The sequence below is a fragment of the Taudactylus pleione genome, unplaced genomic scaffold (assembly GCF_031769625.1).
Source record: "Taudactylus pleione unplaced genomic scaffold, aTauple2 ptg000360l, whole genome shotgun sequence".
NCBI lineage: Eukaryota > Metazoa > Chordata > Amphibia > Anura > Myobatrachidae > Taudactylus > Taudactylus pleione.
The window spans coordinates 4,340,364-4,353,883 of NW_028284761.1; the positions used below are offsets into that span (position 1 = coordinate 4,340,364).

At 44.2% G+C, this 13,520-nt stretch overlaps 1 protein-coding gene across 1 annotated transcript in view; it reads left to right on the forward strand.

Annotated features, from left to right (window-relative positions):
* Nucleotides 1–13,520, forward strand: part of CSMD3 (CUB and Sushi multiple domains 3) — a 1,208,248-nt gene that overhangs the window by 806,288 nt on the left and 388,440 nt on the right. Inside the window, exon 32 of the mRNA XM_088444368.1 lies at nucleotides 9,338–9,454. Within this exon, the coding sequence (XP_088300494.1) occupies nucleotides 9,338–9,454 (117 nt within the window). The remainder of the gene's footprint in view (nucleotides 1–9,337; nucleotides 9,455–13,520) is intronic.

Consider the following 13,520-nt stretch of genomic DNA (forward strand, 5'->3'; position numbering starts at 1 on the left):
ACAACTTTAGTACACTCACACTCACACATACTCACCTACAATCCCTGTAGCCATTCACATCCTTTTCTCCATGAAGTATCCACGTGACCTGGAAAAAAATAACATACTCACCTACCCCTTGGTTACGGTCCTCTGCAGTCCAGGTAGGCATCGACCATCTTCAGAAAAAAGCAAACGGACAAAACCCGAGCCATGGACATAAGTACCGTACTCTAAGGACGGTAGTTCCCATATGACAGCTCAGCCATGACATTTCACATAGAAATGCATTGGCTGAGAGTTCATTGGCTGAGAGAGGCAAGCCTCCGCCTCTCTCTGCCATTTTGCAGTTCCCGCCATTGACTTCAATGGTAGGAATCGCTAGGTTTGCCATTCAGAAGTGCCCATTTCATGTAAAAAGAGATCAGTCATCAGGTGAATTCATTGTCTGCGCTTTCAATCTCCGTCCGTGTGCGTATGCATGGTATAGAGCATGCGCAGCCAGCGATTGCTTTCTGTGGGGCATGCTCCCTATGTATGATTCATCTACAGGGCCATAAGGGGGCTTAACATTACCCTGTGCCAGCCCAGCTCCCTTTGCGCAAGATGTCATGATGTTATGAATAAGAGAGCAGGGTGCCAGCACCCGGAAGTGCAGAGGTGCACAGAGTGTCTGCCAGATGCTCCAGGCAGCTGTACACACAGCAGTGGACCTGCCTGTAGCATCCAAAGGACAATACGGGTGGCACTGCTGCAGCAATACTAGCTGCAGGGTTCTGTTCCAGCCACCCTGTTAGCCAGAAGCAAGGGCTGTAGGGAAGTGATGGTGCTGACCATAGGGCTCTACACTCTGTGCATCAGCACTGGTCACACACCAATAGTTACGGCCCTGTCCATCTATCTATCTGTCTATTTCATTTGAAAGAATAGAAGAAAGAACATATAAAAGTTTTTCATTGCAGGGATGATGTGCTCATCTTGCCTTTTGGCCTTTGTATACCTCCCCATCCATGCCAACTCTATCCATATGTAATGACTACAGTAGCAAAGTATGGAAACACATATCACTGAGGGGCGGACTGGCCATCTGTCACTTCTGGTAAATGCCAGAAGGGCTGATGGTCTGTTGGGCCAATTGCAGCCACCTGAAGGCTACACTTTGCTTGGGCAGCATCCTAAGATGGGGGACTGCCATGAGGCTATGCCCCCATGGCTTGCAGCACACCTCAGTGATTCATGACCAAACCCCTTTTCTCCTGAGCACCCACAAAGAATGACAAGACTCATTCTTGCCTCCAGTCCATCCCTGATCACCATGCTATTGTTTTTCCACTCTATTGGAGTAATACATTGAATGACAGCAAGAGAGTGGTGCAGGAAAGATGTGCCACTGACTCTTCTTTCTCCTTACCGCCTTTGGTCCTGCTATCAATCACCATAATTTTCATAAAGAGATTACTACAGGCAGCTCACTGGGGATAAATATCATGGTGCATTTTCCCCTGCAGTCATTGCTTGTGTAAGCGGTCAGTATAGGCGACATGACCCATGGTGAATCTCTGCACCTACCATCTGGGTGTGCTGCTATTATATAAATATCTAGTGTCTTTGTTGTGAGGCCAGAAGGCATGTGTGTACTGAAAATCACCATGGAAGCCCCATGCTGTACACGCACCTCCCTTGGATATGATCCTGAAGCAAGAGCATCTAAGTGAACACAGTAATGAAGAGCAAAGAAAAACAATTGGACTATTTTGTGCCCCCCTGACTATGAGTAATAATATGTATACATTTTCCTAGTGATACAACTCTAGTGTTTGCACTATGGATGGCAATTCCAGAAACCTTGGAACAGCACATGAAAAGGCATGTATTATGATATATTGTAGGGATAGGCATCTATTTTCAATGTTTTAGAAGAATGGTTTTCATGCCCAATGCATCACGATTTATGGATCAATACTGGAAACATGATGTAGTAAAAGAATATATCCAAAAAAGACAATGTGGAAGCAGTGACACTCTTATCTCGTCCCCGACATCCTTGTGTCTCTTGCTCCACTGCGCATTCATTGACTCTCCTTTTTTATTAGTCTTTTCTTACCTCCCTGTCAGAGCATGCGGCAAAAATAATAATAATAATAATTATAATTATCATGATGATCACATATCGATCTGATAGATCAATGTGGCATCACCAATTGGTAAACCCTAATATGTTACCTTATTTAACACATCATCAATGATGTTAGGTTTCCTCTTGTGGGTAAGTGGATAACAAAGACTCAGTAAATGTATTTATGTCTACATCACAAATCTTTGACACTAGTAAAATGACCACTTCCATAGGCTCTTATGCCAATTGATTGACGATACTTTTTTTTCTCTCCTTTTAAAATGCTGTACATAATGCAGTTGGTAGATCGTAGTAGACAGGTGGGACTCATTGGGTGACATGGTGTACATACTGTAGGCATTCTGTAGTGTGAGAAAACAATCATCATGATATTCCACACATGTTAATAGTGCATATGAAGATGACTTTTCTCAAGGACTAAAGTGGTTTTAGTCCGTAACCAGACTCATATGTATGACATTGCTTTCTCCTAAACTTGTGGTGAACTCCCCCTGACCAAACTACTCATCCAGTACCAATGGACTGCATAGTGAATTCAATACAGAGAGTATGTGTTTGTGTTAGAGATTTCATGAAGTGTTTGCGGTGCTGTGTTTTGGAGATTTGATGACGTGAAGTTTGTACTGTTTGAGGGATGTGATGATGTGGGGTCTATACTGTTTTAGGGATGTGATTATGTGGGGTTTGTACTGTTTGCGGCATGTGATGATGTGGGGTCTGTACTATTTCAGGGATGTGTTGATGTGGGGTCTGTACTATTTCATGGATGTGGTTATATGGGGTTTGTACTATTTCAGGGATGTGATGATGTTGGGTCTATACTAATTCAGGGATGTGATGATGTGGGGTTTTTACTATTTCAGGGTTGTGATGATGTGGGGTTTTTACTATTTCAGGGTTGTGATGATGTGGGGATTTTACTATTTCAGGGTTGTGACGATGTGGGGTTTTTACTATTTCAGGGATGTGATGATGTGGCATCTGTACTGTTTCAGGGATGTGATGATGTGGGATTTGTACTGTTTCAGGCATGTGATGATGTGGGGTCTGTACTGTTTCCGGGATGTGATGATGTGGGGTCTATACTATTTCAGGCATGTGATGATGTGGGGTCTGTACTATTTCAGGGATGTGATGATGTGGGGGTCTGTACTATTTCAGGGATGTGATGATGTGGGGTCTGTACTATTTCAGGGATGTGATGATGTGGGGTCTGTACTATTTCAGGGATGTGATGATGTGGGGTCTGTACTATTTCAGGGATGTGATGATGTGGGGTCTGCACTATTTCAGGGGTGTTCTATTTTCAGGTATTTGATAAGTTGTGGGGGTCTGTACCTTGTTTTGGGGATTTAATTATGTGATGGGAATGTAGGGGTACTATGTTTTAGGAATTTTAGGTATGTAGTCATTATGTTGACATTCACAATATCGACAGTCAAAAGGTCAACACCATAAAGTGGAATGCCATGATGCCAGTTAAAATGTCAGAACCAAAAAAACCCACCTTCAAAATGTTAACATAGTCAAAATATTGATAATAAATGTTTAGGGTTAGGGTTTGGAGTTAGGACCAAGATTAGGGGTTAGGATTAGGCTGAAAATTGGGCATCTGCATTTTGTACAGTACCTGTCAATGTTTTCAATGTCAGCATTTTGAACATGTCAATACTTTGTCAGTGTCAACATTTGTCACGCTGACATTGAGGTTGTCAACATTCTGAACATGTTAACATGTTGTCTGTCGACATTATGTGCCTGTCAACATTATGGTGTCTAGATAATGAATGTTAACATTATGAATGTCAACAAAACATACCGAACCTGGAATATCATCATTAGGGGTTTACAGTTATATTGCTGGGGGCAGCCATCTCCCTGCATATGGGCATGCCCCAAATGGTGCCATATAGGGGGCGTGGTTTAAGGGAATTAGATTATGCCCCCATTTTGGGCGCACGTGGCTTTGCCGCACACAGAGGGAAAAAGAGCGCCAACCTTTACCGGCACAGGGAAGAGATCCACCCGTAGCCGGCACTGAGCAGATGGGCAATGATGGCATCTAAGGGTACGTCAATCGGTATTACAGCGTGCACAGGTGCTAAAAGTGGACATCTTAGACCTTGCACGTTCTGCCGCACATGGATTTACACAGAGACTGGGGTTTGTAGGTCATATGTATAAACTCGATGGGCGAATGCCAATGGACGCTGCTTTATGCGCTTTTGCTTGCGACTCAGAATCAAGGTCCTTATCTGAAATTTGGTATAAAACACTGTTTACCATTTTTTGTTGCTCATCTTTGAATAAGATATATTATTCCCCTAATTTTATTGTATTTTTTTTAATTATTATTCTGCATTATTATTTGTACATTTAGTACTCGTATTCTCACATTCCGTCTCTGTAACAGATACTAATGAGTCACATGAAGGGAGATTAGCATATTTGCAGCCAAGCTGTTTTGTATCTATGCTTCACTAAAAGCTATTTACTGTACCTAGAGTCTCGCGCTTTGTAACTTAATTTGCATGAAAACAAAGAATAAAGTAGATTTAGCCATGAAGAAGAGAAGGTAGCAATACAGAGATTATTGTCTGTTGGATATAAACCTCTCACAAACAAATAGGAAGCAGAGAAAAAAATCAGATTTGCTGATAAACTCCACAATGCGGAATTGCTGGAAATGCCTCCCAAGAGGTGAAGCGACATACGGAGATCTAAAGCCGTAATTAACTTATCTCACCGCTGTACACTCCAAATGTGTCACTTAGAAAAGTAGCTCAGTTTGTTACACTAATATCTTTATGTGAGTTGTGTTTTTTCCCGAGGAACCAAAATAGCATTCATCATTGCTGAGGAGTAGGAAGAAGATTAGGACACATTACTAATTCACTTACACACACAAAGGACCATTTAAGATTAATTTTAAACTGAATGATTCATAAATACATTAAGTGATAAACATATTCACAGAAATGTTCTCAGCTTAGCTTGGCTCATAAATTCGTAAATGGACATTATTATCACAATGGTGTATAAATTACAGAATGAATGAAAAAAACTGCGCAATTGTTACCTAGTTTGTTTGATGGTTTGCAAAGCTAATTATCAGTCTTACTGTAACACCCCTTTTACACCTGTCCTGGTCTGGCTCGGGAGTTGGAACATGGTGCTTGATTCAGACCCGTTCGCTAGGATGCGTTCGCACGCAGCCGTCCACAGCCAAAGTATGCAAATCCCGCAATCGCTAGCAAGACATTAGCACGCCCACTATGTTTTGCCGTGTGAACGTGGTATGAAATTAGACGCCCACCAGCCTGACACAAGACGCCCATATTCCTTTAGTAACATACGTCATCTCCAGGAAGTGTATTAAACAATCGGTAACATCGGCTGACGATGGACCCATATGCACCACTTGTGGCTGACCATACCCTACCGCAAGCACGGCGAGTGCTGCTGTGTGTAATTCCGCCATGTGACATGTACGCTGACGCTGCACCACCACTCCCCCGTTACCATTGACCACCCCCTGTCACCACCTACAAACGGCACATCCTGTCCCTCATGCTTGCGGAGCGTCTGTGTACGGGCTGCGAACACTTCCCGATCGCATTGTCTGGTTCGCGCACGTGCACTGTGTCTTATACGCATGCGCAGATTGCAAACATCAGCAGGCTACGTGCAGACGCAGCCCAGTGAACGGGCCCTTGGTTCCAAACTTGGTCAGACCCATTTCATATTGTGGCGCCGACCCTGGTTAATCTTGGGTCAGCGTCCTTGAAACCGCACCTGTGTGCAGTGGCACTCTGCTGCCGCCACTTGGAGATGACATCATCTCCAGATGCCATGAAAAAAGGATCTCCCCATGCTGTAAACGGGACCCGTGCCGCATGACCCGGGTTACTCATTTACAATGTTGGGATACACGGGTCATTCCTGTGTTAAACCCTGCAAGCTACCCAGGTTGGATTGCTGGGTCACTTGACCTGGGAATCAAAACCTGGCCCCTTTTACACCGAGCAGCAACCCAGGTGTTAGCTGCAGGGTAAAAGTGGAAGTCACAGCTCCAGGGCCTTAGCTAGGGTAGTGCGGCCGGTGCCATCGCACAGGGCACCGCAGGGCAGGGGGCGCTGTTTGGGCCTGTCAAATTTCTGTTTATTATCATTCTTGCTTGTAGCTTCCTCTTATTTCATCCCCAGCATCTCCTGTCCTCTCCTATCTCTTCCCTGGCCCTTCCCCATGAAGCCATGGCACTTTTTTGGGTGCATTATGTCACTTTGAAAAAGTAAGGGGGCGCCAATGCTCTTTCTGGCACAGGGCACCAAAATGTCTAGTTACGGCTCTGCACAGCTCAAAGGGGTTAAAATTCCTTAGAAGGACCCTGAAGCGGGTAAGTTCAGATGACCAATGACAGACTGAGATGATGCAAACAGGAAAGCTGTTTATTCCAGGCTTGAAAAGGCAGAGCCAGTGCAATGGCTTCTTACATAAGGCAAACACCGTTCAGGAACAATAATACAACTTACATGGGACAGCCGTTCAAACAAGCAGAGTATTCCCAGCACAGTCATGGTTCAGATTGTGAGAGAGCTGCTAAAGGTGCAATCTCTCCCTCACATTTCCCCTGACTAACTAAACTTGCCAGGTTTTTAGACCTTAGCTGGTCTTAATTGAGGTAAGGGTGTGGTTCCTCCCTGGCTACAGAGAGGTTAACCCTTTCCTCCGAATGTGGGAGAGACCCACTTAGTCACAGACCCCGATCTCCTTCCTCTGTAAACAGAGCTTTATGGCAGAGGTTCCCAATCTCTGCCATTACAGTCCAGGTTTTAACAGTGATGTGCGGTGAGGTAAATGGCTGGGGAGGCACTGGCTAGTGTCAGAGCCAGATTTACTGATACATATATGAACCCGAGGGTACATGTGGGCATTATACAAAGGAGCAGGAGTATGTAGTGCTGGAAATTTGGTGAGTTTTGATCTGGGATGGGCGGAAAAGATAGACAGAGGAGGCAGTGCCTCACCTGCCAAACACTTTTTACTCCAGTGTTTTGACTATAAAAATGATTGGAATAATGCAAAGAAGATCTTTATAATATTTTTATTCAATTTTATTAATTTTTATAGATAAAACTCTGGATTATACCTAAGTATGACAGGAAAGGCTCTGTCTCACCTGCCTCACCTCACATCACTGGGTTTAAGGATATCCATGCTTGAGCCCGGGTGACTGAACAAATTGACTTAGATGCTAATTAGCTCACCTGTGCTTAAGCATAGATATATGTAAAACCTGGACTGTAATGGCAGAGTTTGCAGAAAGCCATGAGTTGAGCCATGCAGTCTGTTCTTCCAGGTAAAGTGTCTGGAATTTTGTAATTACTGTCCCGCAATTAATCTGAAAGTAGCTCCATGGCAGCAGTTAACACTTATTTCTCTTCTCACCTCCAGAGGGTTATTGTGAGTCAGTAATTGAATAGCTCTCTTCCCAATACCCGGTAGAACGGACCTTGTGACTGAATATAGAATTAATTTAATCAGCCCAGAGAAAGGTAGGCCAGATAAGAAATCTCTCAGATTTTAGTTCTGTAGTACAATGCTGTTTGTTATAGCATCATGGGGCCACCGCAATTTCAGGGACTGGGTAAGTGGGTGGGATCCGAGTGCATTTGAATAAAATCAGTCCTCTTCATGATGTTTGATGTCTGAGACCTGTGACTGACGCCAATGACATGCTATCACAAAACAGTCAGAAATGAAGCACCACTGTCATACCCTCCATGGAGCTGTGGAAGATCTAGGGGTCTATTTACTAAGGATAACGTGAACGGTGATAATGTACCAGCCGACCAGCTCCTAACTGCCATTTTTCAAACACAGCCTGTGACATGGCAGTTAGGAGCTGATTGGGCTGGTACCTTATCACCGTTCACTTTATCTCCTAACACAGCTTAGTAAATAGACCCCCTAGAATTGTTTAGTGGTAAGAGATTACCAAGCCCCCTCTCATCCCTGCCAGTCACATGACACTGCTCACCCATCCTACCTTGGCCATTTGCCTGTCATTCAAAACCCCTTTCATTTTTGGTAACAAACTTTACTAGAAGTGTAGGCGGATTTCTGTTTCTGGGATACAGGCAGAAGCACTAGGGTGCACCATCGCCATGGAGGCATTTGGCAAAGTACAAGCCTGCAGTTGGATGATGTGTTTCTTTACAAGCCCAATATTCCATTACAATACTTTACCAACATCCCACTTACTATAAGCTGTCACCCCCTCCCTGCGTAGCGCTGTTGCACAACTTAGCTCCTGGCTTCAGGGAACAGAAGATTTTTAGGACATAAACGCCTCTATTTACTAGCTGAGGTGAATCCATATTACATTATTATTATTATTATTATTATTAGTAGTAGTAGTAGTAGTAGTAGTAGTAGTAATTTATATACCGTAAGGCAAATAATTATGCAGCACTGTACAGAGAATATTTGTTACTCACATCAGCCCCTGGCCATTGGAGCTTGCATTTTAAATTCCCTACCACACAAGCATAAACACATTTATTCCCCAACCAATTAACCTGCCAGTATGTTTTTAGAGTGTTGTAGGAAGACAGAGGGCCTAGGGCAGTGATTCCCAACCTCGGTCCTCAAGGCACACTGACAGTCCTGGTTTTCGTGATATCCAGGCTTGAGCACAAGTGGTTAAATCAAAATAACTGAGGTACTAATTAAGTCACCTGTGCTCCAGTATGGTTATCCTCAAAACCTGGACTGTTAGTGTGCCTTGAGGACCGTGGTTGGGAGCCCCTGGCCTAGGGGATACCCACAGTAACATGGAGAGAACATGCAAAAGCCACACAGATGGTACAGTTTTCAGGAATCAAACTCACAGTCATAGCATGTCACCATGCTGCCCCAGAGAGTGTTGTCCAATGTGTGGGGTGTTGTGAATGTATGTTGGTCCCAAGTTCGTTGTTGTATTAAATAGACAACAGGCCAACACAGATGCACCAAAGAAACTGTGTTGTAGTGAGGTAGGCTTCTGAATCTCAGCGAGCAGAACTATTAGTCCATGGCAGCTGCTATTTCCTCTTTTTCTAGGCATTCAGCCATCAGTCTCCATCTCATTGCCCTCCTTTCCATCATGTTAATGCTTCTCCCTATGTCACTGCTCTCACAGGCTCCTGTTGTATAAAATACATTTTCATTATTTTCCAGCACCATGTGGAAGCCGCTCAACTGGTTCAGAGGGCACCGTGTTGTCGCCTAACTATCCCAAAAACTACAGTGTGGGACATAACTGTGTATTTACTATCGCTGTACCCAAGGAGTTTGGTGAGTAAATGACATCCTAAAATTATGTTGTTTCTTTTTGTTTAGCATATTGTTTGATTTTTTCTTTTAGACCACGACAATCATTGTATTTGAAACATTGCATTGCGGCTGTATATTGTGCTCGGTTGTGATGCTTCTTCACTTAATACTATATTCTATGTTGACTTTTAAGAGATTTTGGGTCTGTATCAAGAAGAGACAACTCCAAATGGATTCTTAACCTTACTCTAAATGTAACCAGCGACATTCTGTGGAAAAATCAGAGATTTCTCCATTGGCCCCTAACATTTCGTGGTCTTTTGCCGCCGGCTATGCCTGCTATATGATCTGGCTACTTACCAAGCTATGAATAGCGTTACGTCTCGCACATGATGCATCAGCACTAGACTGATGTGATACAAAGGGACTTAGGGGGTCATTCAGACCCGCTCGTGAGCGGCAGTACGCTCGCAAGCGGGTCGATGTCCCCCACTGCGCATGCGCACGACGGAGGGAGCTCCGTCGTGCGCATGCGCGAGACCCAGAGAGCGACGGGCTCTACATCGCTCCGGGTCTCGCACCAAAGGGGGCGTGCTGTTGATGTTGATTGACAGCACTCCCCCTTTGGTGGGCGTGCCTGCCAGACAGAGGTGTTCCCATGGGAATGCCTACCGTCTCAAGCCGGCCCCACTGACATCACTAGTGATGTCAGTGGGAGTGATTTTGGCTCTGATAGAGCCAAAATCACTCCAGGGCTTGAAGCAGCGAGACCCTACCGCAGGGTCTCCGTCGCAAGCCTGATGGTCACGATGGTCAAGACCATCGCGACCATCATCATGGACGCTCGCTATAGCTGTGGGACGCTCCAAAAAAAAGGTAGGAGGGCCCTGATTCAGAGCGGGCGCTCTGGTCAGAGCGTTCAGCTCTGAATCAGGCCCTTAGATCGCTGAATGGTCAGCTACTACTCCCCTCTGGTGACTGAATTATTCATACATTGCCGCGTTAGGACAAACAGTATAGCTACAAAAAGCAGTGACACAGGATGTCTCTAAGTGCAGAGATAAGTAAGCTCTTAAGACATCTCCCCCTTTGTTAGATTTGAACCCTCTGTGGACATCACTGTAAGATGACTGCATATTTCATGTGATCTTTTTCTTTTGCTACCATGGATTTCTTATAGATATATTTTTGGGTTCTCTATTTAATTCAATGTGGCCAATTCATCATAATATGCGGTGTGGTTACACTATTTTAGTTTTCAACGCACCATACTTGGCCACGTATAACAATTACCGCTTGGGTCTATTTATCATTTAACCTTAAGAGGTCTATTTACTAAGCAGTGTTAGTGGAAAGAGTGAAAAGTGATAAGAAAGTGATAAGGTGCCAGCCAATCAGCTCCCAATTGTCATCTCACAGGCTGTGTTTGAAAAATGACAGTTGGGATCTGATTGTCTGGCACCTTATCACTTTCTTATCACTTTTCACCCTGTCTCCTAAGTCACGCATGCGCCCTGTGAATGCCGAAGGATGTCGATGGGATACAAATGGATTCCTCTTCGCAAACTGCATCTTCTTCCTATAGGAAGGGGCAGGGCTCAGTGGGCTGACGCCAATGTCTAAAGATGGTGTTGGTTCCTGCAGTCAAGCTTGATGATCAGTCATTGCCCATACTAGTGTATGGGGATACGAGGCTCATTGGGACTTCATGGAGGAGGTACTGTATCTTTGATATCTCCTGTGTTGCAACTTTAATGAATGAGTCAGTAGCTTGCTGTACATATGTAATAAAAAAGGAAAGTACTGTTTCTGCATGTTTAATAGACCCATTCATTTTGATGAATAGGCCACTCTGTTATATTTAAAAAAAAAAGAAAATGTCATTATTATTTATCCCTCGTTTAGATATTCAGGGGTAACTTTACTAAAGTGAGAGTGTTTAGAGATGGAAATGTTTCCCAGAGCAACCAATCAGATTCTAGATATTATATTCTAGAAGGTGCTAGTTAAATGATAAGTAGAATCTGATTGGTTGCTATGGGCAACATCTCCACTTCTAAAAACTCTCACTTTAGTAAATATCAACCTCAGTCTTAGGGGTCTATTTACTAAGCTGTGTTAGGAGATAAAGTGAGGTAAGGTACCAGCCAATCAGCTCCTAACTGCCATGTCACAGGTTGTGTTTGAAAAATGGCAGTTTGGTACTTTACCTTTGTTCACTTTAGCTCACAGCTTAGTAAATAGACCCCTTAATGTTCTGCAGTGTTGTCTGTAAAATGTATTTTTTGTGTAGGTAGTTTTGTGATTGTCAACTGGGGTGGGATGCAGCAATGTCAGAAATGCAGTCGAACCCCCAAAAATGCAATTTTCGGGTGTCTGACTGCATTTTTCATATGCACCAAGGGGATGCAGTTATTATGCCGGCGGACGGGTTGCCAGCAGTTGAAATACCGCCGCCATAATCCCGCCGCGCGGGCATAATGCCGACATCGATATCCCAATGGACAACAGGATACCGGCGCCGGGAATGTTAGTGTTAGCGTGTGGGGAGGGGGGGGTTAGGGTTAGGTATCCTGCAGGGAGACTTTGGTTTAAGGTGCCAGAAGGGGGGTTAGGGTTAGGCACTACTGGGAAGGTTAGGTTTAGGCACCACTAAGGGTGGGTTAGGGTTAGGGTGGGCAGGGTAAGGTTAGAGCACTTACATAGTTGCGTCGGAATCTCCTGCTGTCGGGCTTCCGGAGGTGGTATTTGAACCGGCGGCTAAAGAGCCATCGGTATTTCAATATCAGTCCGCACTAAGACCCGGAATGCAATACATTCAGGGGCTTCGATGCGGTGGGCAATTCCAGGCAAAGCCCCCCTGGGAAGGATCTAATCAGATCTATCCCTTCTCCCCCCACGGCGCTCCTTCTGCGCATGCCAGAGGAACTTCTGGGTCTAAGAATCGGTAGTCCTCACAGCTGTCCTTTGTGTTCCTCTTCACGCATACCCGCGTAATTAATGCCGGCATGCATGTGATGAATGGTGGGATGCATCGCACGGGAATTTGTGATGCGTCATGCGTCCTGATCCTATTAATGTTAAACACTTATCCTCTTTGGATAACCCCCTTCTCAAACTAACCTTTCCCCTTCATGCACCTGACGCTGAGAGTAAAGCTGGCCACACATCTAAAGATTATCTGTCCAACCAGCCAACTAGCTGATTGGTTGGAATGAAAATCTGGTAAGGTATGAAAGCAAATGACAATCAGCAATTTTCTCCCAAACGCCGGAAAATGGACAAAAAACTGTTGTTTGAACAAATTGTTTAGATCAAATATTTAACAAACTTGTCTGAACGACCATTTTCATCTGTTTTCTGGCATTTAGGAGCAAATTGCTGATCATCAGTTACTCCCATACGTTACCAGATTTTCATTCCAACCAACCAACTAGTTGGCTGGTTGGACAGATAATCATTAGGTGTGTGGCCAGCTGTTCTCCCAATGCAGTTGTTGGTGCCGTCAGACCATTTATATATTCTGTTAGAGCTTTGTACACATCCACACTGCAGAGAAACTGATCCATATTCAGCAGAACAGATCTTACGGTACCAATTTTGTGAGGTTAACTAGTAGATAGCTAGAAATGAGGGGGGATATTATTAAGAGGGGATTTTACTAAAAATATGAACATCCCTTTAAGTGATATGTGAGCTTGCTGCATGCAACTGAAGTGACCTTAGAATTTAGCCTGGAAACTTGACGCTGTGAACTATAAACTTTCTCCAGCACCTCCGTCTTCTGCTCCCTTGTTATTGGTGAAAATAAGCCTGAGTTGGCACTGGGAAAGCCAAGGGTGCCTACAGGCCAAAAACACATATAGCTTATGGCCTCAGCGGTTCTATAATGTTGAAGCTGCAGTAGTTCTGTTTAAACTGGTGATACACATGGCGCTATCATTGATGATATAACAGCAAATGCATACTTAATATGAACAATAGGATCCTGATAGGGTAATGGCGGAAAGTGCATTTGGGAGATGACCACTAACATCCTGTGTTTAAAGTCATCTTTGAACTGCGCTAGCAAGCATCTCTAAGGTCC